This window comes from Hemiscyllium ocellatum, chromosome 11 (assembly GCF_020745735.1).
Source record: "Hemiscyllium ocellatum isolate sHemOce1 chromosome 11, sHemOce1.pat.X.cur, whole genome shotgun sequence".
NCBI lineage: Eukaryota > Metazoa > Chordata > Chondrichthyes > Orectolobiformes > Hemiscylliidae > Hemiscyllium > Hemiscyllium ocellatum.
The window spans coordinates 57339449-57364803 of NC_083411.1; the positions used below are offsets into that span (position 1 = coordinate 57339449).

General features: G+C 41.1%; 1 protein-coding gene across 1 annotated transcript in view; it reads left to right on the plus strand.

The window, feature by feature from the left end:
- The first annotated feature begins 8918 nt into the window (after nucleotides 1-8918).
- Nucleotides 8919-25355, plus strand: part of LOC132820018 (sodium- and chloride-dependent neutral and basic amino acid transporter B(0+)-like) — a 61043-nt gene continuing 44606 nt past the window's right edge. Inside the window, exons 1-6 of the mRNA XM_060831944.1 lie at nucleotides 8919-9060; nucleotides 9760-9891; nucleotides 15449-15616; nucleotides 19877-20015; nucleotides 20794-20926; nucleotides 23548-23688. Coding sequence (XP_060687927.1) covers nucleotides 8991-9060; nucleotides 9760-9891; nucleotides 15449-15616; nucleotides 19877-20015; nucleotides 20794-20926; nucleotides 23548-23688 — 783 coding nt within the window. The 5' untranslated portion in view covers nucleotides 8919-8990. The remainder of the gene's footprint in view (nucleotides 9061-9759; nucleotides 9892-15448; nucleotides 15617-19876; nucleotides 20016-20793; nucleotides 20927-23547; nucleotides 23689-25355) is intronic.

Sequence of the window (25355 nt, forward strand, 5' to 3'; positions counted from 1 at the left end):
GCAGTTTGATGGAAACACACTCAGACTCTGAAGAGAGACCTTTGCATTCACAACATTGAAATCTCAAAACTCCATAGTTATCTCTCAGTAGTTTTACGTGCTTGAATGTCAAGTTTTGAGAAAATACTCACCCTGTCCTTGGAGGTATGTTTTTGGTGTCATTTCTGTTAGATCCTAAATATAATCTATTGACTTGTTTCATTTTTGGTGAAGGAAGAATGATTCTTCCACTTGCTCAGATATTGGATGGAAGCCTCAGGAGGGCACCTTTGTCTGAAGCTCCCTAATGTATTGTGACTGGAATTAAGGCTGATGCAGCTTCTCCATTAAGGGTGACTCTTCCACAATCAGAAGCCAGTCCCTTAGACTGTCCTGAAAGGTGGTGGCTCGAAAGTTCTCACTAGTTCCTTGATGAAGATCCCGAATATTTCTCCTGTTTAATTGGTCAATTTCCATATTAAACATTTCTAATGCAGCATATCTTTCAGAACACTCCAGGTCAAGTGCGGCTATTTTGCATGGACAGGTTTGATGCTGCAATCGTTCTGAAGGGAACGGAACAAAATGAATTGACTCAAGTGGGAGCTCAGGCAAGCAGAAAGTTGTTTGAACTTACTTGTTTTAAAATGGGCAGTCCATGCCAATACCAGAAAACTAAAGATGCTAAGTTCATTTCACATGTAACATGTATTTGCAATATTTGGATGTGCCCAGTGACATTGAGAGAGAGAAGTGACTGATGTAGTGATATTGTCACTGGATTAGTAAAACCAGAACATTAGGTTAACCATGTGGTCAAGAGTTTAAATCTAAGCAGGGCATTTGGAAACAATTAAATTCATAAAATGAGAAATTAAAAATCTGGTCTAATAGTGATTATGTAACCACTGGTGATTGTCATTAAAATGCATTTGGTTTACTAATGTCCTTCACGAAAGGACATAATTGATTCTTACCTATTTTGAGAGCAAACAAAACATCCGACATCAACCTAAGCACCAGACAGGACAAACACAGCCTTGCCGACACTGTGATGTCCTCCTTATTTACATCTGGGGACTTGTTGCTTAATCGGAATAGCCTCTCCTATCTCTCTGCATCATGCACCATTAGGCTAATACTTCCCAGGTATTTCCTCATATCTCCCCATGTGATAGTAATGCTCTTTCAGGTAATTTCAATTTTTCTCAGGAAGATAACCCAATCATTTATCCCAATTTTTGACAACTTCCTCATTGTCCCATTTAATTTGAGGAATGTCCAATTCAGAAGCCTCTGAACTTGGCTCTTCCTTCTGTGCTGTAATCATTAACACCTTCTCTTGCTTTCCTTCCCTGTCAAAATATCTTTTGAGTATCCCACAAGACACACTCTGTGAGATTTCTTCCAGTCTGGGTCCATATCAAGTAGTTTACCTCACTCAATGTCCTTTCGATTTTATAAGATCCACTAAATCCTGCTTTTAAAGGTTCACCTATTACTGGAAGTACCACAATACCTTATCCCTGATAGCAAAATAGCGATATTTTGATTTCTTATTCCACTTGCTGAGTCATTGTGAGCTGTGGTACTTTTAAATGCTGTTGAGTCAACTCCCTAGCTCAATTTAATCATTCTCTAAAATTTGACACAAAGTCCAAATGGGTGGTCTCTGAATTCTGACATATTAATTTCTCCTTAATCAATTTTAGTGGTCCTCTCACTTCATGTCCAAAAACTAATTCAAATAGACTGAATTAGGTGGATTCATTTGGTACATCTCTGATCATAAAAAGAACAACCAAATTCCCTTATTCCAATCATCTGGATAATCCTGACTATAAGCCCTCAACATGGTCTTTAGTGTTCAATGCCATCTTTCTAAATAACTTTCCTGCGATTCTGGATGGTACGCAGTAGATTTGAATTGTTTTATGTCTAAACTGTCCATAACTTCCTTAAATAGTTTGGATGTGAAGTTTGACCCTTGATTTGACTGTATCTCTGTTGGTAGTCTGTATCTAGTGAAAACTTTGAGTAATTCCTCTACAATCCTTTTAGCTGTGATATTGTGTAATGGAACAGCCTCTAAATCTTGTCGATGTATACATTATTGTTAACAAATATTGGTTCCCACTTTTTGTTTGTGGTAGGGGACCTACTCAATCAATTAAGACTCTGGTAAAAAGTTCCTCAAAATCTGGAATAGGTATTAAAGTTACAGGTTTTATTACCATCGGTGTTTTCCATCACTTGACATGCATGACATAGCTGGCAAAATTCAACTACATTCTTGTGCAGTCCAGTAAAAATGTCTTTGTATTTTAGCTTGTGTTTTCCTCACTTCTAAATGGCCTCCAAGTGGTGATTCATGTGCCACCTGCAACATTTCCTTTCTATACCCCACTGGCAATACAATTTGATGAATCTCTGCCCTTTTCTCATCTGCTTGAATATGTGATGGTCTCTGTTTCCTATTTAAGACATCATTTTTCAGGTAATAGCACACAGGGATAAATTCAGACTCCTTCTCTGTATATGCCTTTTGATACAATTGCTTTAAGTTTTCATCTTTCTGCTGAACCTCAATGAGTTTTGCACAGGTAAAGATATTTGCATGATTATTTATTTATTCCTGTTTTATCTTAACTAACTGATCGAATACAGTCTCTGCTAATGCCACTTCAGATTTCTTATCTGTACCCTTTGATCTCTCCTCCTTCAACTGGTGACTCTGTGACCTCATTACTACACAAACAGGGAAGATTCCCAAGTAAGATTCTTGCAGTGCTTTAGTTGCTTGAGTATCCACAGGTCTTTCAACTACAGTAGGCAGCACACCTACCAGTGAATCAGCTGTATCATTCACAAGGACAAATTGTTTTCCTGGAACCGATACTTTGTCCATTACTCCTATACACATTCTCCACTCTTTTCTAGTCACTCTAGCATCATTTTACATAATTGAGCACTTTTTGTCTCACCATGAACTCTTGTTACCAGTAACTTTTCTGGCAATAGTCCTTCAGGAGTATATTCCTCCACATCCTCAACATCACAGACTGAGAGAATCCTGTGTCCCTTAATATTATAACCTCTTTACTTGCTACTCTAACATGAATAAACTTTACCTTTTCAGGTATATTTTTAAAGCAGATCTGGCATTTCTTCCTTAACCAACCTCTGATCAGCTTGTGCACTCTGATGCAGCTTTCTAGCTCCCACTGTTACCACTCCAACAACACTTCCAGGGTTATCCTGCTTTCCCACGCCTGGCTTTCCTGTGCTTTTCCTAGCCCACCAACACTGTGATTTCATGTGATCTACTTTATTGCAATAAAAACACTGGAGCTTTTACCTTCTTCGTCCCCTTCTGGGGTTTCCTTTTTACGCTGTGATAAGGTCTCCTTATGATCTCACTGAGATCTATCTCACCCTTTCCACAGGAGGATTTCTCTTTTCCCCAGCTTCTATCCTCATGGATTGAAATTGATGCAGGAAGTCAGACCGTGATTTATGGACCAACTCATAATCATCAGCCACTTCAATTGCTAAGCTTGCCATTTTTAACTCTCTGCTCTGCCAAATGAATTGCACTATGTCAGGCAGTGAATTTTTAAACTCCTCCAAAATAATTGTCTCTCTAAGGGTATTGTAAGTTTGTTCTATTTTTAAAGCTCGTATCCACCTACCAAAATTACTTTGTTAATTCTTTCAAACTCAATATAAGTTTGACCAGGGTTCCTCCTTAGATTCTTTAAACGTCTATAGGCTTTCTGGTACCAATTCATATGCGCTTAAGATTGATTCTTTTCCCTACTCATACTCCCCAGATACCTGCTCTGATAGCGATGTGAATTCCTCACTAGCTCAACCCACAAGTTTGGTTTGGATCAACAAAACCCACACACTGACTGGCCATTGCATTTGTTTAGATTCTTTTTCAAATGAAATGACAAGGGCTTCCACATTCTTCTCATTAAATTTAGGCCTTGTTTGAACATACTTAAACAGTTTCTCACTAGGCTTCTGACTGCCAGGGGCTTGCTCATCCTCACTCTCTTCCTCACTAAACCTACCTTCAGCCTGCATCTCCATCCTTTTGTGCTGACTTCCCTTTTTAAGTGTCAATTTCTAAAGTTCAATCTCTTTGCTTTTTCTTTCTCTTCTGCTAGAGTTCTTCATTATCTTTCTTTCTCTGTGGCTAAAGCCCTTAATGTGTTTGCTTTTTCTCTCTCTTCTGATTTTAATTGTAATTCAAACTGTTTCATTTCTGCTGCCCTTTCCTTATCTCTCCCCTCTAACTCAAGCTGCTTCATTTACAATCGAATTCTTGCCATCTCTACAGATCCTGATAGTGTTTCCAGCAAATTTGAATACTGAGCTACTGCTGAATTCATCTCATCTTTCCTCACATTAGGAGGTAAATTCAACCCTAGCTTGTCTATTAATTCCTGCAGTTTGGTCTTATCTGCCTTTTGCAAAACCCCCGAGGTCACTTCTTCTTCCACCCAGACCTCCTTGGTGATTGAAAGAGCCATTGCCATCCGAACACGGTTTAAACCAACCAAATCAACACCCGAAATAAAAGACACTAGCAACTACCACTCGCTGTTTAAATCCCGCAAAAAGCCCCAGTCTGTCATGGACTAGGTCTGACTGTAACTTTGCTATTTGTTTAATGAGGTGTACAGTGGATATTCCTGGAGTACATCAGCTTGGTCAACTGCCAGGTTTTAAACAAACAAAATTTATTTGCAAAATTATAAATGAACTACAAGGAACAGAAAACAGAATACCCGATAACTTATCCTATCCAAACCCTACCTAAGGATGCTGTTCTGAAAATTCTTGCAACAATCCCAGTACACAGATCCCTAAGCACAAACAGCAAACAATGGCACAGGCAGCATACAGTTCAAAATCAGAAGGGCAGAAGGACAGAGAGAAGGCTTCCAGTTTCCCCCCCCATGACTCTACTCCCCCGTACTGAACTGAACAGCTAGAGAGCTGGCCACGTCCCCTTGACAAGACCAAGTTTTCAAAAGGTCTTTCAAGCTTTTGATCTGAAGCAGTATTTTTTGGGGGAAACAACAAGGCCCCAGTGAACCATTCAAAGTTCAGGCACGATGGAGCCTGGCCAATTATCCCCTCTCTAAAAAAAACTCAAGGGCAAACTAACTTGTACCAGACCATTACTGTGACAATTGTTGGGGCTTATAATCCAATCCAATCAAAGTGATCACCCCTTTCTTATTTTTAGTTCATCCATATAGCTAGACAATCACCCAGGAATATTCTGTCTAAGTACAAGTTGAATTCCCTAATCAAAAACATCATTCCCTCACCTCTCTTGTGCACCTTTTTATCCTTCTGATAGCATCAACATGCCAAGCATTAAGCTGCCAATTATCATCCTCCCTCAGCCAAATTTCTGCAAAGGGTATGATATCCCAGTCCCATGTTCCTATCCATACCCTACGTACATCTGCCTTACCTGTCAGTCCTCTTGCGTTGAAATAAATGTGTTTAATTCATTATTTTTCCTCATAGCCCGCCATGCTCTTGCCTGCCTTGTTTATTGAACTTTCTCCCTTATCTTCTGTGTTATCAGCCTCAACCTTTTCTCTTTTCTCATTGTTGCTCCCATCCCTGACCCCCATCACGGTTTAAGAAAATGCAGTCAGAGAGGAGAAGGGTATTATTAAGCAGGAGAGGGGTCAGAAGGGATTTACCAGGATGTGGCCAGGTATGGAAGGTTTGAGTTATAAAGAAAGGCTGAAACGTTTTTTCACTGGAGCGTAGGAGGTTGAGAGGTGACCTGATAGAGGTTTATAAAATAATGAGAGGTATAGATAGAGTTGATGGTAGTTGTCTTTTCCTAAGATGGGGAATTTCAAGACTAGGGGGACATTTTTAAGGAGAAAGTGAGGACTGCAGATGCTGGAGATCAGAGCTGAAAATGTGTTGCTGGAAAAGCGCAGCAGGTCAGGCAGCATTCAAGGAGCAGGAGAGTCGATGTTTCGGGCAATTTTTAAGGTGAGCAGTGAGAAGAGAGAGATTTGAACAAGATATGAGGCAATTTTTTTACACCAAGAGTAGTTTGTGTGTGGACTTCCTGAGAAATGATGGATGTGGGTACAATTACAGCATTTAAAAGATATTTTGATGGATACGTGAATAGGAAAGGTTTGGAGGGATATGAGCCAAGACCAGGCAGGTGAGACTAACTTAGTTTGGGATTATGTTCAGCATGGACAGGTTAAACCAAAGTGTTTCCATGCTGTATGAGTCTATGACTCTGACCAATCAGAAAGAGGCTGGCAAGAAGTCAGGAAAGCTCCAGAGTGCATTGCGATCCGGAACAGATTAGTGTTGGATCACCACATTTATTTCTGGAGAAGGTGGGACGTACAAGTGTTCTGGTTTTCTGAAGGTATTGCTGAATGTGATGGTGGGATTTAAAACTAATTTTTGCAGGGGTCTGGGATACTAAATGGAGGTTCAGTAAAGGTTAATGTACTGAAAAGTATTGAAGAACCCACCATTGCAATGCAGAAATTCGTGCAAATATATTCAAGTTAGTGCAGAATGGAGTGTGGCAAAGATGGATGGTATTTTTTAATGCAAGGAGTCTTGTGAGTAAGGCAGAGGAGTTGTGCGTGTTTATTAATGTATGAGGATCTAATATCATTGCTATCACAGAGATGGTTGTGGTTGAGGAAAGAACATGATTGTCAGCACAATATTCTGGGTTATAGAATCTTCAGGTGAGATAGGGGAGATTGGTGAGGGTGTAAAAGAGCTGGTGTCACCACATTGATCAGGGAGTCAGTTACTCCAGTAAGCAGGAATAATATCTTAAAAACAAACACAAACAATGCTGCAGAACACAGAAGGTCTGGCAGAATCAATAGAGAGATAAACAGAGTTAATTAGTTGAGTCCAGTACAAGGCTTCTTCAGAGTTGAAAGTTGTAGGAAAATGGGCCTTTATACTTTTGTCAGAGACAGAGGAGGGTGTAGGGGCCAGAGGACCAGTGCAAAAGACAGGGAGCAGCAGCAGCAAGAGAGAACAGCTCCTTCGGGTGATTGATGGCGGTTGCAGCTGCCATGGTGATCGGTCTTCCTGTGTTTTTTTTTGTTTCTGCATGGGAGTCGGTTGGGGCAGGCCCCATGCAGTCCCAGATCCTTGGCTGGCTCTGGCTCTAGCACTGAGGTCACAGATGAGGCCTGAGCCAGGATCCCGATGACTGGTGGCAGCTTCGCAGGGAGAGCAGTAGGTAGGAGATCAGGCCCATGGCTCCAGCTCAGACATAGAGGCTTGTGGGAGACGTGGCAATGGCACGTGGGTCCATAATTAAGAACTCAGAGCCCAATGACAAGACCCTGGAGCCCGTTACAAAGACCCTGGCTGATGTTAAGCAGTGAATGGAGGAGGAGCGGAGGGTATCAAGAAGAAGAGGGAAAGATGAACTCAAAAGCAGTAAAATTTTGCATTAAACTCAGTCTTTCAAGATGACGCTGAATGTGGTGACACATTGCATTTTGCACAAGAGAATACACTTTTTGTTGTATTTTTATATGCAATCATCACTCTTCCAAACCCACTGGTGTTTGTGATTCAGCCAAAAGATCATGCACCTAGCAAAGCTTCTAATGATCCAGCCAGATGGCTAAGCTGATCAGTAAATAACATTTGAAAGCAATGGAAGTTTTTCAGTAATTAGCTCTGGATCTCACACTGAGAGAGCCCTATCTAATCATACAATTCAGAATATTGCTTTACCCTATCAATAACCTACTCCAATACAGATGAAGACTTTTGAATATTAATGTGCTGCTCTTTCAATTGGTGACTTGCTGATAGTCAGAGGCAACAGTGTAGGAACCATACTATTTAATAGTTACTTAACTTTTCCAACTATAGAACTATTACACCTCACTTTAGTAAGCATAGTTATAATTTAGGCGATAACATTTCATGATGGAATGCTAAGAAAGCAATACAGATTTACTTCTCTCTTATAATCTTCTAACTTTAAACATTTGGTTAGAGGTGAGACTGCCAGATCAATGGACAAGCAATCATGTTTTTCCCAAATCCATGTACATTTCATCTTATATAGGGATTACAAAACTGCAGCCACACATTCAAAACTAATTAAAATTTCATTACGTAAAATGAACTCGGGTAGCAGGGGATGACAATTATATTTCTAATATGGGAGAAGACCCGTTCATTTTTAGAAGAAATCTTAGATAGCTTTTCTTTGGCTGAAGTTCAACTTGGTTTGGATTCACTTGGAAGCTATTCCTTCTAAAACCAGCGCTTTGCCCAAACCCTGAGGACAGGGAATGAATGCCCTTTGATCGTAACTGTTCTGAAAACAAATCATTTAACTCAATAGAAATGTTTAGTGTGGAAATTGAATGATTAGCTAAGTAGAGTTACACCTGTTATGAAACACAGTAAGAGGCTGACTTCTGACTCAACAAGAATAATCCATTCATGAGAAGTTGAAGGACCTTTGGCCAAAAGGAGTGTCCTCATTTTACTTCCAATTCTTGTGCAAGTGGAAGAATAGTTCATTGATGTCTGAAAATGGACCGAAGGCATTTATTTCGGTTCTTACTGAATGACAATCGGCCAAACCCTCCACAGGATACGGTGAGTATTTCAACAAAACAAAACAATAAAAATCCATGTAAGACAATTTCAGATACTATTGATTTGTAGATTTTGGTCGTTGTGAATTGTAGACTCTCTGTGGACATCTGGCTGTTTCTAACCTGAAAGACATTGCTGCTAAATAGAGAACTGCACCATTTTCCGATAGTTGTGGGATTGGTGACTATACATTTCACTTGAGATCTCGTCTGAGAAAGATTAATGTCTGAGCTTGCCATTTCAATTCTTTCTCACAGGATACCGCCAATGAACATGGTGCTGTGGGTGATGAGAATGTGGAACGGGGTAACTGGTCTTCGAAGACTGATTACCTGCTCTCAATGATTGGTAATGCAGTGGGTTTTGGGAATGTTTGGAGATTTCCTTACCTGGCTTACAAAAACGGAGGAGGTATGGTAGAGAAATTAAAAATATCGGAGAGTAAGAAAGGCAGAACTAAATGGATCGATTTGTTGACTTATCCTGAAAATTGTAGTTCAGTAAATAACAAATGTTTATTGCACTAAAAATGATATAGTAAATAATGCAGAGTTAAACAATTTCAATGTGAACTGGTAAATTCAATCCCACAGCTAACAAGTTTGACTACTATTTTCTTATGAAGAGAGAGATATGTCAAGGTAATAGTTTAAAATTAGCAATGTGATGCATCAAATATATGCTATTTATAAACCAAAGTAAATGGTTCATTTATTAATTTGCAATGTATTTTCAATTGATATTGTTTAGAATGCATGAGCCATCCACCTCAGATATATTTACTGCACAATGTGTGAAATCCTCAGAAGAGCAGGCTCCTCAGTCAGGCCCTGTGTTCAGGCTGGTACATTATCATCAAAACTGCTCAAATCAGGACTCTTCACAACCCACACCATTGGATTGATGGAAACCAAGCGCAAATGTATAAGAAATGTCACAACATGGCTGTGTAAAGTGACCTGAAAAGATATCTGATTGTGTTAGAGAGTGAAATTCACAAAACGGGAATTTGGACATTCGTAGAGATTTCAGGGTAAATTTTAATCCACCCCACACAGTGTAAGCATGGAGTTTCACTTGAAAATTGAAATCCTTTCCGCTATTTTCCAGGTGCATTCCTTATTCCCTATTCTGTCATGCTGGCCCTTGTTGGGATACCATTGTTTTTCTTGGAGTGTTCCTTTGGTCAGTTTGCCAGCCTTGGGCCTGTTGCAGTGTGGAGGGCTGTGCCTATGTTACAAGGTGAATGTTTATTTTATCGATACAGTCGCAGCAAATCGGAAAAGTAATAGTGTTGATTTAATAAATAATAATAAACCTCCCTTATCTGACAAAGGTTAAAGCCAAGCTTGTGAAGTAATGTTGCACTCTGATCTACCATACACGTTATTAGATGTGGTACATGCTGTCTATTGGTTTTTGGCTCATAGTTTGTCAGGTTTTTTTAAAAAATGATGAATTGAAACCCAGGATTCGGGACCTAACACAGCAGAGTGACATCACTGGTAAGGCATAAGTTCATTGGTTGATAATAGCTACTAACATGACTATTATTGGCTACTTTCAGGTTGAAGGTAAATAAGGGAAATATTTAAGGTTACAAATTAAAAGATCAGTTGGAATTTTTTGAAAAAAAACAAATTAAGAACTTTTTAAATAAAATCGAGATGTAGGGCTAGACAATATCTTGTAACTGCATGAAATTGGAGTTGATGGACCCTACTGAGGAGCTGAAAATGTGTTGCTGGAAAAGCGCAGCAGGTCAGGCTGCATCCAAGGAGCAGGAGAATCGACGTTTCGGGCATGAGCCCTTCTTCAGGAATGAGAAGAGTGTGCCAAGCAGGCTAAGATAAAAGGTAGGGAGGAGGGACTTGGGGAGGGGTGTTGGAAGTGCGATAGATGGAAGGAGGTTAAGGTGAGGGTGATAGGTTGGAGTGGGGTTGTGGCGGAGAGGTCAGGAAGAAGATTGCAGGTTAGGAAGGTGGTGCTGAGTTCGAGGGTTGGGACTGAGACAAGGTGGGGGAGGGGAAATGAGGAAACTGGAGAAATCTGAGTTCATCCCTTATGGTTGGAGGGTCCCTAGGCAGAAGATGAGGCACTCTTCCTCCAGCCATCGTGTTGCTATGGTCTGGTGATGGAGGAGTCCAAGGACCTGCATGTCCTTGCGGAGTGGGAGGGGGAGTTGAAGTGTTGAGCCACGGGTGGTTGGATTGGTTGGTCCGGTGTCCCAGAGGTGTTCTCTGAAATGTTCCGCAAGTAGGCGGCCTGTCTCCCCAATATAGAGGAGGCCACATCGGGTGCAGCGGATGCAGCAAATGATGTGTGTGGAGGTGCAGGTGAATTTGTGGCAGATATGGAAGGATCCCTTGGGGCCTTGAAGGGAAGTAAGGGGGGAGGTGTAGGTGCAAGTTTTGCATTTCTTGCAGTTGCAGGGGAAAGTACTGGGAGTGGAGGTTGGGTTGGTGGGGGGTGTGGACCTGACAAGGGAGTCACGGAGGGAGTGGTCTTTTCGGAACGCTGATAGGGGAGGGGAGGGAAATATATCCCTGGTGGTGGGGTCCGTTTGGAGGTGGCGGAAATGATGACGGATGATATGAGGTTCAATGTGACCACATCTGTGACAAGTGTTGGTTTCTCTTGTGTATGACCTGTCCTTCTTTGTGTGTGGCTGCATCAAGCTGTGTGTGGCTCCTCAGTACACAAACACTAAATCTGACTATGTACTGAGGTTCTACTTGTCCCTGGTGTTGTGAAGGATGGGACTGGTCTTGTTGCTGCAGACTGCTCCAAGGAATTTGACTGTTCCATATCGCTTTTCCTTTGTGAAGAATTTCAAAACGCTTTTCACCACAGGTCTATTAGGAAGAGGTCAGTATGTAGCATCCTCAAGACCCTGTTGGAAAAGGACAGGTTAGTCAGCAGACTGTCAAAGTCATTTCGCAGAATGCCTCATCGCCAGAATTTTCCAACAAGCACCATGACATCACTTGGCTCATGGTGAGAAGGGCAGTACCTGTGAGATCCTTCTCGTACGCCTGGATTGTCTGCGCCACTGCATGTTGCCTACAAATTGGTTTAAGGAGGGGGAGTTTGTGACTGTCTCACATCTCCTGCTGGAATATGCCTTTGCAAAGAGAGACTGGAGAGAGATGCCACAACTGTGTCACTCGCCCATCTCCACTGACTTGCAGCTGTCTGCACTGGACCCGCTGTTATAGGAGTCACCATTCTTCAGGCACCATCTCATCACTGCTGGGCCCATTTCAATGCTGCCTCCAATACTGGGTAGACTGTTGGGCCCCACAACCAAGAGTTCCCACTCTGGGCCTCCCGTGATTCCAGCCAGGAGTCTCCTGCTCCGCTGATGCCTTGGTGACACCAGATGTCCCCGCTCTGGGCCTACTGCGAGCCGGAGTGCCTCATTCCACTGACAGGCCAGTCTGCTGGTGTGCCAAGATTCCAGCCACCGTCCTCCAATATGCCAGCACTGGCACCTTAAAGAGTCCATCACCTCCGTCTCCGATTGCTGGAGGAACAGGGGAATGTCCTTGCTACCATCACTACCACCTCCAATTACCGGAAGGCTGTCACCACTCCGTGTAAAGCCTGCTCTTGTTGCCTCTGACCAACTCACCAAAGAAACGAGAAATGAAAAGAAAAAAAATTAAGAGAGAGCAGAAATTAAAAGATTTTTAAAACATAGATGAAAGTGGATGAGCTCTAGATAAGAGTCTGCATGCAGCCCTGCTACACTGTCGCCATCTTGGAAAATTGAGGGTTTGCAGAGCAAAAATGACCCTGATGAGAGTTATGTCCAGGCCTCCCAGCAGCAGTCAGGATATGGGTCAGAAAATAAATCAGGAGGTAGAAAAGGCATGTAAAAAATGATGCACAATTGCAGTAATCATGGGAGTCTTCAATATATAACTGGACGAGGAAAATCAGGTTGGTAGGGGATCCAATCTAAAAGGGATTTGCAGAATGTCTACGAGGTGATTTGTTCGAGCAACTTGTGATAGAGCCCTCCAGGGGACAGGCAATTCTGGATTTGGTGCTGTGTAATGAGGTAAACTCGATTAAGGAGCTTAAGGTGAATGATCCATCGGGGGCAGTGGCCATAATATGATAAAATTCACCCTTCAGTTTGAAATGGAAGAGCAGGAATCTGGTGTAAGATCTTTACAATTGAGTCAATGCAACCAGAAAGCCATGAGGGAGGGGCTGACCTGAGTTGATTGGAAGGGGACCATAACAGGGAGGACGGTAGAGCAGCAATAGCAGGAGTTTCTGGAGGTAGTTTGAGGGGCAAAACAGAAATTCATCCCAAGGAAGAAGAAACATAGTAAAGGGAGGATGAGGCAACCACGGCAGACAAGGGAAGTCAGGAATAGCATCAAATCAAAAGGAAAAGCATCCAATGTGGTGAAAATTAGTGGGAAGTCTGGAAATTTGGAGGCAGTTAAAAACTAGCAGAGGATACTTACAAAAGCAATAAGGGGGAAGAAGATGAAATCTGACGATAAGCAGATTGTAATATAAAAGAAGATTGCAAGAGTTGCTTTAGATGCATAAAAGGTCAGAAAGAGGTGAGAGTGGACATTGGACCATTAGAAAATGAGGCTGGGGAAGTAGTAATGGGGAACAAAGAAATGGTGAAGAAAGTGAATAGGGACTTTGCATCAGTCTTCACTGGTGGAAGGCACCATTAGTGTGCCAGGATGTCAAGAGTCAGGAGGCAGAGGTGAGTGTAGGGGCCATTCCTGTGGGGAAGGTGCTGGGGAAGCTGCAAGGTCTGTAGGTGAGTAATTCAGCTGGGTCAGATGGACTACACCCCAGAATCCTGAAGGTGATAGCTGAGGAGATTGTACAGGCATTGTTGGTGAACATTCAGGAATCACTGGAGTCAAGGAAGTTGGCAGACAACTGGAAAATGGTTAATGTAACATCCCTGTTTCGGAAGGTATGGAGGCAGAAGGGAGGAAACTATCAGCCGGTTAGTCTGACCTTGATCATTTATAAGATTTTACAGTCCATTATTAAGGATGAGATTGTGGAGGGTTTGGAAGTGCATGGTAAAGTAGGGCTGAGTTAGCACAGCTTCATCGAGGGTAGGTCATGTCTGACAAGTTTGTTAGAATTCTTTAAGGTGGTAATGAGCAGGTTAGACGAAGGAGAACCAATGGATGTGATCTATTTGAATTTCCAGAAGGCCTAAAATCAGGAGCCATGTATGAAGCTGCTAAATGGGATAAGAGCCGGTGGGTGTTAGGGGCAAGGTCCTGACATGGTTAGATTAGTGTGGAAATAGGCCCTTTGGCCCAACAAGTCTACACTGACTCTCCAAACAGTAACCCATCCAGACATGGATAGAGGATTGGCTGACTGGCAGAGGGCAGAGATTAGGGATAAATCCACCAGTTCCACAAGGACTGTTGGGACCACAATATTATACATTAACAATCTGGACAAAGGGACTGGGGGCATCGTTGCTACGTTTGCAGTTGTCGCAAAGATTGGTAGAGGGACAGGAAGGGCTGAGGAAGTGGGAAGGCTGCAGAAGTACTTACAGTAGTGAGGAGAGTGGGCAAAGAAATGGCAGATGGAATACAGGATGGGAAATTGTGAGAGTTATGCAATTTGGTAAGAAGAATAGAAACAAAGACTATTTTCAAATTGGGGAAAGGCTTTGGAAAACCAAAACATAAAGGGTAGGCGTTTAGGATTCCCTTAAAGTTAACATGCAGGTTCAGTTGGCAGGTAGGAAGGCAAATACAGCGTTAACATTCATTTCAAGAGGGTTAGGATATAAGAACAGAGATGTGCTACTGAGGTTCTATAAGGCTCTGGTCAGACGGCATTTGAAATATATGAAAATGTTTGGACCCCATGTCTCAGAGAGGATGTTCTGACCTTGGAGGGGTCCAGAGGAGGTTTACAAGAATGATCCAGGGATGAAGGGATTGTCAAATGAGGAACAGTTATAACTCAAAGGAGCCTAGGAGGATTTACAGAATAATGACATTTACAGAATAATGAAATTTACAGAATAATGAATGGTCTGAATAGAGTAAACCTGGAGAAGATGTTTCCACTAGTAGGAGAGACTGGGACATGAGGGAACAACCTCAAGCTGAAGGGACAACTCATCAGAACTGAGATAAAGAGGAATGTCCACAGCCAGAGGGTGGTGACTCTGTGGAACTCATTGATGCAGCAGGTTGTGGAGGCCAAGTCATTGAGTATACTCAAGACAGAGATAGATAGGTTCTTGGTGGTAAGGGGTGCAAGAGTTATGGGGAGAACTCAAGAGAATGAGGTTCAAAGATATATCAGCCATGACTGAATGGCAGAGCAGACTCAGTGGGATGAATGGCCTAATTCTGCTCCTATATCTTATGACCTTATGGCCTAAGACTGGGCATGTGTGATTATCACCACTCACAATGAAAATGGTGTCCTAAAGAATTAGTGAGAGGGCATACAAAGGTGAAGACAAGGAGCATCATTCTTGTAATCTAGACAAAGAACTATAACATAATTAACATTTCCTGTTTAATACAAAAAGCCTTTGAAATCTTTACTGTTGGACACTGAATGTTGAAGCAGCCAACATAATCGATTAAACAAAACCGATATTTCCCCAAAGGTGTGGTCAGCCACGGCAGTCTCCCTGTTCTGTCCTGTGCTCAATGAAAGAAAATCCAATTTGGTTGAATGACCAGCCAAATGCATGTCAAATACATTATTTTAAATCAATAATTCACAAACCAGACTCCCCTGTTCTTTCTTCTGTTTTCAGGTGTGGGGATTGCTATGATGCTTCTGATTACAATGTCCAACATTTCGTACAACTGCATCGTTGGCTACAGTCTATACTACCTGTTTGCTTCCTTCCAATCACCCCTACCATGGGCAGACTGCTTCAGTTGGTGGGGAGCAGATGAAACATGCAGCAGGACCCCCCAAGGTACAGTGTTAGCTTCTACTGGGGAAAGTGTACACACTGACTGTTCATTGTTCATTCTGTCAGTCTGAGTGAGGGAGAGAGATGAACAATAGTTTCAGTGACCATCCTCATTGTGGCCATACAGCAGAAAGACTCGGATAGAAAGCAGCAGCAGGAATCATGGCACTGAGTCACTGGAATAGCAGGACAGTCAGTCAGAAATAAATAGTGAAACATCAGAATTTAACAGTCTTTCACATGTCTCACGTTTACTTTCACCTTGTCAATAAGTCTGTGTTGTGTTCTTTCTGACTGCGTTCATTGTTTGTATCTCTCTCCATCCCTGTATTGTGTCTCACACTGACTCCCTTCTCTGTCTATTACTGTGTTTTTTGCAGCTATCATTTTCTTAACTTATTCTCTTTCTCTGGGTTTTTCCAAATATCGATCATCTCACATATATTTCTTACACAGTCTGACTCTAAGACACACAGAGTTTTTTGTTGCAATTATTTAAATGTCTTATCTTTTTAATTTCATCTCATCTTCCACAATAACACTATTTAACTCAGGATGTCTCATGTCACTATCAAAGGTTCATGTTGTGTGAATTGACAAGACTTAATGCGAAATCTTGATGTGAGTCAAGTTGAAATTTCTGAAACAGAGGACAAAATACTTCAGCTTTGAAAGAAAATCTACTTTTAAATAAACTGGGATTGTGGGTGTTCCCCTGACCATACTGTACAGACTGGGGCTATGGGTGATCCTGGACATCAACTACAGTCTGCACAATATGGTGATAAATCACCCACAGTCCCAGAGTGTACAATACTGTCAGGGATCACCCACAGTCCCAGAGTGTACAATACAGTCAGGGATCATCCACAGTCCCAGTCTGTACAATACAGTCAGGGATCACTCACAGTCCCAGTCTGTACAATACAGTCAGGGATCACCCACAGTCCCAGAGTGTACAATACTGTCAGGGATCACCCACAGTCCCAGTCTGTACAGTCAGGGATCACCCACAGTCCCAGTCTGTACAATACAGTCAGGGATCACCTACAGTCCCAGAGTGTACAATACAGTCAGGGATCATCCACAGTGCCAGTCTGTACAATACAGTCAGGATCACTCACAGTCCCAGAGTGTACAATACTGTCAGGGATCACCACAGTCCCAGTCTGTACAATACAGTCAGGGATCATCCACAGTCCTGTATTTTGCATTGAAGAGCTTCATATCTTTATTCCAAAAAAAAACTCTCGAAATTTTTAGGACATTTCCATTATCCAATATTCCAGAAGAATAGAACTCAGTTTTTCTCTGCCTCAGACAAAGTGATGGAAGCTGGTACAATTAAAACATTTAAAAAGTTAGCTGGATGTGTATATGAATGTGAAGGGTTGAGATGGATACGGGCCAAATGTTGGCAAATCGGACTAGGTTAATTTCGGATATGTTTTTAGCATGGACAAGTTGGACTGAAAGGTCTGTTCCTGTGCTGTACATCTCTCTGACTCGATGACTCTTGATGTTATTTGTTCCATTGAGTATTTCAAAATCCGTGACAAAGTCATCTTTTTAGTTTTTAATTTATAAAGAATAGAATCATTGTCTGTCTAATACCATACAGTTAGGGACATCTATCAACACCCAGAAGACATGGATTTTCCATTATACACCCACAGAATTCAGTGATGGAAGTCCTTATCTCCATAGGCTAGGACTCATTCAAGTAGCGATCGATTTCTACATCTTCTACTTCAGAATTTGGAATGTTACATCTTGCCAAAAATAATTCAGATATGAAGAAGTTATTTTTGAGCTAAAATTACAATGTAATTTTTGAAAACAGTTGTTTCATCTTATCCTTGAGATTTATGTTATTTGAAATTTCATTTTTACATTGCTAGTTTCTGAAAGTGAATTGATAAGAGTACATTCAACAATGTGGTTCATCTGGGCTCAGAGTAATTATGGATGTCCGTAAGATCATAAGACCATAAGATATAGGAGCAGAATTAAGCCAATTGTCCCATCAGGTATGCTCCACTATTCGATCATCACTGATATGTTTCTCAAACTCATTCTTCTGCCTTCTCCCTGTAATGCTTGATCACCTTACCAATTAAGAACTATTTTATCTCTGCCTTAAATTCACCCAATGACTTGGCCTCCACAGCCCTCTGTAGCAATGAGTTCCATAGATTCATCACTCTCTGGCTGAAGAAATTTCTCCTCACCTCAGTTCAAAAGGGTTATCCCTCCACTCTGAGACTGCACCCTAGGATCCTGGCCTCTCCTATGCATGGAAACAACTTCTCCACATCTACTCTATCCAGGCCTGTCAGTATTCTTAAAATTTCACTGAGATACACCCTCAAGGAAAGACACATAGTCTTCAACTGCTCATCATGTGATACGCCCTTCATCCCCAGGATCATTCTTGTAAACCTCCTCTGAATCTCTTAACAATGCCAGCACATCCTTCCTTAGATACAGGGCACAAAACTGCTCACAATATTCCAAATGAGGCCTGACCAAAGCTTTACACAGACTCTACAGTACATCCCTGTTCTTGAGTTCTAGCTCTCTTGAAGTGAGTTGCATTTGCCTTCATAACTGCCAATGAAACTTGCATGTTAACCTTAAGGGAATCCTGAACCAAGACTCTCAAGACCATGTGTACTTCAGATTTCTGAAGCCTTTCCCCATTTAGAAAATAGTCTATGCTTCTATTCTTCCTACCAAAGTGCACTTCCTCACACTTTTCCACATTGTATTCCATCTGCCACTTCTTTGCCCACTCTCTTAATCTTTGTAAGCCTTCTATAACCTCCTCACTTCCTCACCACTACCTGTCCCTTCACTTAGCTTGTCTCATCTGCAAACTTAGCAACAATGCCCTTAGCTCCTTCATCCAGATTGTTAATGTATAATGTGAAGGTCCCAACACTGATACCTGCAGAACTCCACTAGTCACCGTCTGCAATACCCAAAAAAGCCCCTTTATCACCACTCTCTATCTTCTGCCAGGCAGCCAATCCTCTATCCATGCCAGTACTATGCTCCAAATGCCATGTGCTCTTATCTTATTTAACAGCATCCTGCTTCAGTCACCAATCAGCTGAAAAGCTTTTAAAATTAAATGCATCACAAACTAAATATAAATGCATTCTTTTTGTGTGTAACCAAAGCTAGAGAAGGAGATCTTCTTTATGAAAATCCTCCACCTCACTAAGAAAGCTTCAGTACAATCAATAATTAACAATCTGCTCTGAAAACCCTGCACATGGCTTCACAGCTGTGACACCCTGCCCCCAACTTCCTCTGGAAATGTGATATCACCCCCAGTTCTCTGCCGATATGAAACTTGTCCCCACCCTCCCATTCACTGTTACCATTGGACTCCATCCCCCTCCACCAATGTTGTTGCTACTGGAACCGACCAACAAGACTGCTCCCTTCCCCCCAAAAATTCTCCTATCATCCTCAAGTTACCCTCAACACTGGACTATTTAGCAAACTCCATTGGTATCCTGCACCATGGCATCTTACCCACTTGGCACCCTACACCTCCTCAGCTGGCACCTTATCACCTGGCAACCTGTCACCCTGCTCCTATCCACATGGAATTTTACATAGCTCTCGATTTGCATATCTGCACCCTACCTACATGCACCCTATTTAGCTGGCACCCTTTTCCTATCAGTTTAGCACCTTCCCTTCCCTGCACCCTAACACACATTTATGTTATGAACTTCCTGTTTGACAGCAGCTGTCAGGAACATTAAAATGTGAGAAGACAGCAGTTGTGAAAAGGGTTTTGCTTTCCCCTGGCAGGCTCTGTGCTGTGAAAGCACTGTCAGATTGAAAATGTGGCTCCCCATTTCTGAGAGAGCCCTGAGTTGAATCTACCGCTCAGAACTGTGGAGCTCCATTCATTCATTTTGTAATCCAGCCCATTATAATCGTTAAAGTCTTCTACAATAACTACTACTGAATACTTTTGAAGTAACTTTTTATACAGTACCATTTTAATTTGGTTTTCTAATTATGCAGACTTTTATCCAACAAGAGATTAAGCAGATTGAGCACCAGAGCAGGACTGTGCTGAGAGTGAGTGCACGGACTGTACCTCTGTGTTCTGATCTATGCATGACCTTACCCATGTAATCAAAAGGATTAACTAATTTAGTCAGAGTGAAACAGTGACCCTGGTTATATTGAAATGGAATGCAAAATTGATGTATAATACTGAAACATATTTTCCAGAGACTCTCTGCAATCTCACTCTGACTGATGGATATTTTGAAATCGTTAATATAACACAGCTGCAGGAAAACAATGGATCTTGTCCAAGTGGATCAGAAATCTCCAATCCTCACCAGGGCCCGAGTGAGCAATACTGGGAGTAAGTACCTTGCTGCAGATAGCTGCACCAATAACCTACACAGCTGGGCCAGTAACTCCTCTTGGGTTGGTTAGTTTGTTTATATGTGTTTAATGAGAGAGAAGTTGTTTCATTTTGATTGTTACAAAATGGCATCATGGAAAGGAAACTTTTACTATTTAATATTCCTCTGGTTTCTAAGCATTGTAACTTTGACAATATTTATAAAGCAAAACACTTTTCTTTGTTTTCTTGCTCTTCAAGGATAATATTCATGACCAGAATTCTTAAACATGAAATGGTTAGAATCATGTGTGACTGATGTTCATTTCTCTGCTTTTAATTGTAATAAGTTATTATTTTAACACATAGTCCTGGGACTGGATTTAGATTAACTGTCTGGAGGTAGATACCATGTGTAGGAAGATGAAGGAGCTGAATTCATTGGAAGACATCGTGACTAAACCAGATAGGTTTCACAGTGCATTGTGAAGCAGTCAGTGAAACATTGTCAGAAACTCTTTCACATCAAATCAGCTGCAGGGAATCTCATCAACTTGTTTGAACAAAGCTTTACATTGAAAAATATCAATACAAACGAGGAAAAAAGTGTCATACAGAATATCAAACTTCACATTTATTTCTGAGTGCAAGAATCAAAGCTTCTATAAATCAAAAATTAATTTAGATATTACACAACTCTGTTTGTTAAATACATTGATGCACTATGTCTAAAAACATCTGTGTGTAATGAAGAGTGTCCTAACTTACTACATGTTTTTGTTCTTATTTTCTGTAGTAAAGCAGTTTTACGCCGTTCCAGTTCAATGGATGAGACTGGGGAGGTAATCTGGTATTTAGCCCTCTGTCTGCTTCTTGCCTGGCTAATAGTTGGGGCAGCATTATCAAAAGGAATCAAGTCTTCAGGAAAGGTAAATGATTGGTGATAAATAGAGTTAAAACTCGTGACAAAGTAACAGTAAAGCGAGAAACGATAAATAATTTGTGAAGTGTCTGGTTTATCTCCCAGGTGATGTTAACAGTGTCTCTATGGGAAATGGGAGATTCATAATTCATCAACACTTCAGGCCTGAGGGAGATCTGAAGAACGTTCTCCTGAGGGAAAGAACAGCAACTTCCCCAAACCCCTGCAATGTGTCCCTCATTCTAAGGGTTCACTCACTGACACTGGAATTCTGGGTGAATTTCCAATTGCTGTGGAAGGCTGAGGAAGGATTGGGGGTTGGGGGGGAGTGAGGGAGGGGGGTGTGGTGGCGGTGATGGGGAAGGATAGGATCAGGGTTTTATTTGAGTGAAATGAGATTTGTCTGAACATGAGAATGGGACTGAGACCTGAGGAACAATCATTAGGTGAAAACAATAAAATGCTGGTAATGCTCAACAGCTTGTGAAGCACCTGTCAAGACAAACCGAGCTAATCTTTCACTTCCATGGACTTTCATCTGACCGAGAGAAATAAATAACAGTTTAAGAGGTTTCTTAAGACGATGGACATGGGGAATATGGTTCGGTGAGTAAAAGGAAGATTCTGTGATAGGTTGGAGGACAACAGAGGTTAACTAACAAAGCTCTGACCTTCATCCCCGTTGTATTGTTGGATAGGTTCCAAACCAAAGAGCATATGTAATTTTAAGGCTGTTAGAAGAATCACAACATGTGACATTCCAGTGTAATGTGCCTTTAGTAGTTATTAATGTTGAAGGAATATGTTGTAACAGCTGTGTAGCAGTTACTGTGGGTGGAATCTGTTAGTGACATGAGCAGCCTGTGCTAAGGTGAGATTTAATGCAGAATCAGGTGAGAAATCTCATAAGGTCCAACTTGACGTCAGGAACAACTTGCTGTGTCTTTTATGTACCTACCCAGTGAGGAGGTGAGCTTCTTGGGTAAGAATTACCTTTAACTGATTCTTTTCATTAAGTAATTTCTGTTATTATGTCTGAAGACCTGTGTCCCCTTAAGAAGGGTTCGAGATCGGTCAAAGGAATCGACAAATGCGGTCTATTCAAAAAACAAGGGTCATTAGTTGATTCAGTTAAGGTACCTTGATGCAATTCTATCCAGCAACACAGAGATTGAAGCTTCTGTGTTCTGGGGAAAAGTTGCGCAATTACATTTGAAAATTACACATTATTTACGTGTTTTTAAAGAAATAGTACAGTCTTAATTACAAGAAAGACCAATCACATATGATTTACAGCGAATTAATCTAGTGATGTTTTCTGGGAAAGGGTTCTTAACTACAAAAAAATGTCCAATCAATTGTAATATGGTGATATGATTGAAGACAGGCTAATCCAATGGTATTTCCTTTAAGAAGGATATCTAATTTACGTAAATTGTCATGCCATGTATTAGAGTAAAAAATGAGGTCTGCAGATGCTGGAGATCACAGCTGAAAATGTGTTGCTGGTCAAAGCACAGCAGGCCAGGCAGCATTTCAGGAATAGGGAATTCGACGTTTCGAGCATAAACGTCGAATTCCCTATTCCTGAGATGCTGCCTGGCCTGCTGTGCTTTGACCAGCAACACATTTTCAGATGCCATGTATTAGTTCAACGTTTGTTCAAATGGTCAATTAATGTATCAGTGTTTATCTTATGAAAACTCTATTGTCCTCATCTTTCAACTGCAAGTTAATTCTGCAAATCAGCAGTATGTTCAGCAGTATGATTCACAGGCCATTTTATAGTATTCTTTTAAATCGAGAAACCATTTTGTTTTAATAAAAATCTTCATATTTTGTTGCCTAAATTCAAATTTGAGATCCTCATGTCTATAGGTTTAGCAGTGTTTAAATAAGCACATTATAACAAGGTATCACAAAACAAAGTCTCAACATGCAAACCCTGTGAACTAGATGAAAACGCAATCCTTGCGTACATCTTCCATGTTACTATTCCTCTTCAGTTTGTCATCTGTTCCCTTCGATGCATTGATGAGAATCCATTTAATTTGCCATTTGGTTGGATAATATTGTCTTTATTCCAAGGTGAATGATGTATAAAAGTAGGCAAAACTTGCTACAAAGGTACAGCAGCTACTGTTTTGGTCTCCTTAGTTAGGGGGTATATTTGTATTGGAGAAAGTTCAGTGAACGTCTTTGTATTAATTCTTTTGAAAATATAAGTTTGAGCCTGTACTCACAGGAATTTAGGAGACCGAGAAATGATCTTCAAAGATTTCGAATGGTCTTAGAAAGCTTGACCTTCTCAGAGAATCTCGAACAGGGAGCACAGTTACAAAATAAGGTTCTCCAAATGAGGTAGAGATGAAGTAGAATTTTTAATCTTTCAAATACTCTTCTTCCGAAAGCAGTAGAGGTCAGTTCATTGAATATATGCAAGGCAGAGTTTGACAAATTGTTGATGTACAAGAGAGTCAAAGGTTCTGGAGAGGGCAAGTGTCAGGGTGATCAGGCAGAATCTTATTGCATGGTGGGGCCACATGGCCTTGTACTGCTTCAAGGTTTTATTTTCTTCTGTTGTACCAGTAATACAGGAAAATCTAACAAGGTGCTCTCCATGCTCAGGTGGTTTATTTCACTGCGACATTCCCTTACGTGGTTCTGACCATACTCCTGATCCGAGGGGTTACCCTGGAGGGAGCTTCTAAAGGAATTGAATTCTACATCGGAAGCCAGTCAGACTTCTCCAGACTGGCTGATGCTGAGGTAAATACAGCAATATGAATGATTGAGTCTCATTAGTATTTTTAGTTGAATTGATTCGTGCCTCAGCACATGTTATTTGTTAGCTTGTCATCATTGATTTAAACTGAAAATGTGTTGCTGGGAAAGCGCAGCAGGTCAGGCAGCATCCAAGGAGCAGGAGAATCGACATTCCTGAAGAAGGGCTCATGCCCGAATCGTCAATTCTCCTGCTCGTTGGATGCTGCCTGACCTGCTGCACTTTTCCAGCAACACATTTTCAGCTCTGATCTGCAGCATCTGCAGTCCTCACTTTCATCATTGATTTAAAATCAGTGTATTGCTTTTGAGTCCTTAATTCAATTCTTGGAAATTTTTAACAAAGCTTGTGATGAATTCAAAGAGTCAGTTTAAGGTCTATATCATCCTGCCATTAACAGGAAAGAAGGTCAGGGCATCAGCTATGATGGACGAGAGGATCGAAATTGATGAGGAATTATGATAGGGATTGGGATGCAATAGAATTCTTCCTTCATGCCTCCTCCTTTCTGAAATCTTGGAAATGACTTAGGAGTTTCAGGTGAAATACCTCATTGACCTACAAAGCAAATACTGACCCACATTTTGCTGTATCAGGGCAATAGAAAGAGCCACTCTTGATGAGCCTTGTCCTTATCCATTCTATGTCAATGATATTTGGTGCTGCAAGTATCTGGAAGTGGGAGATGGAAATGAAAGAATATTGTCTAAATCTGAAATCTACATTGGAGTGAACATTGGAAAGCAACTGATTATATCTTGAACCAGTCAGATTATCGTACTTGGAATATAATAATGCAAGGACTGAGACAGAAAAGGAAGTGTAAGTTTGAGTGGGTGACTTCCAAGCTGTGATTCCATTCTTCCAGTAGGTAGTTTAAGTGCCAGAAATTGTGACTGGCAGTAAGTAAATGCTTGGCATGTCATTAAAAGGCTATTTCAATGTCATGTTTCTTGAAACAAATCTCTGAGGTGATTCAGTCAACAGCATAAGGACAGAAACATCATGGAGCCCAGTGAATGCAAATAGGCAGACTAGGCAATACCACATTTGTGAAGCTGACAGTGTCCTCATGCATACTGGATAATGATGGCTGGAATTTTGTATTCAGTCCAAAGATACAGCAGTCTTTGTGAATAGACAATGGTGAACACTATTTATTGCTTAATTTTTCTGACAGGAATTGGATTTTGATTTCCATTTAAATCATTTAACCATTGTTTACATAATCCTAGAAATTACAGTGTAATTTTACTGGTTCCTGTTGATATTAAGCTACTGTGATATTATTACAATATGAAAGTGATCATTATTTATGGTAAAAGGTGTTCTTTGTTGTTACTTTCACGAAAAGAATGGAATTAACTATGGTCAGTACAATACTGCAAGTGAGTCAGTCACTGAAAACCATGGCTGGTGAAAGAGTATACAGTCACGTCTTCGATAGTGCAATAGTCACGTTCCGTGTGACCCTGCGCTATGCAAGAATCACGCAATACAAGGAGCACTTACAGTGTTGCCGATGTAATCATGTTCTAGCCAACATACTTTTTGAATTTTTGCACTTTAGAAAAGCATCCCCAGTCGTCAATCACGGTACAGGTAATTTGTGTTAATGAAACGTTCATTATACCAGAAAGAACTGTGTCAG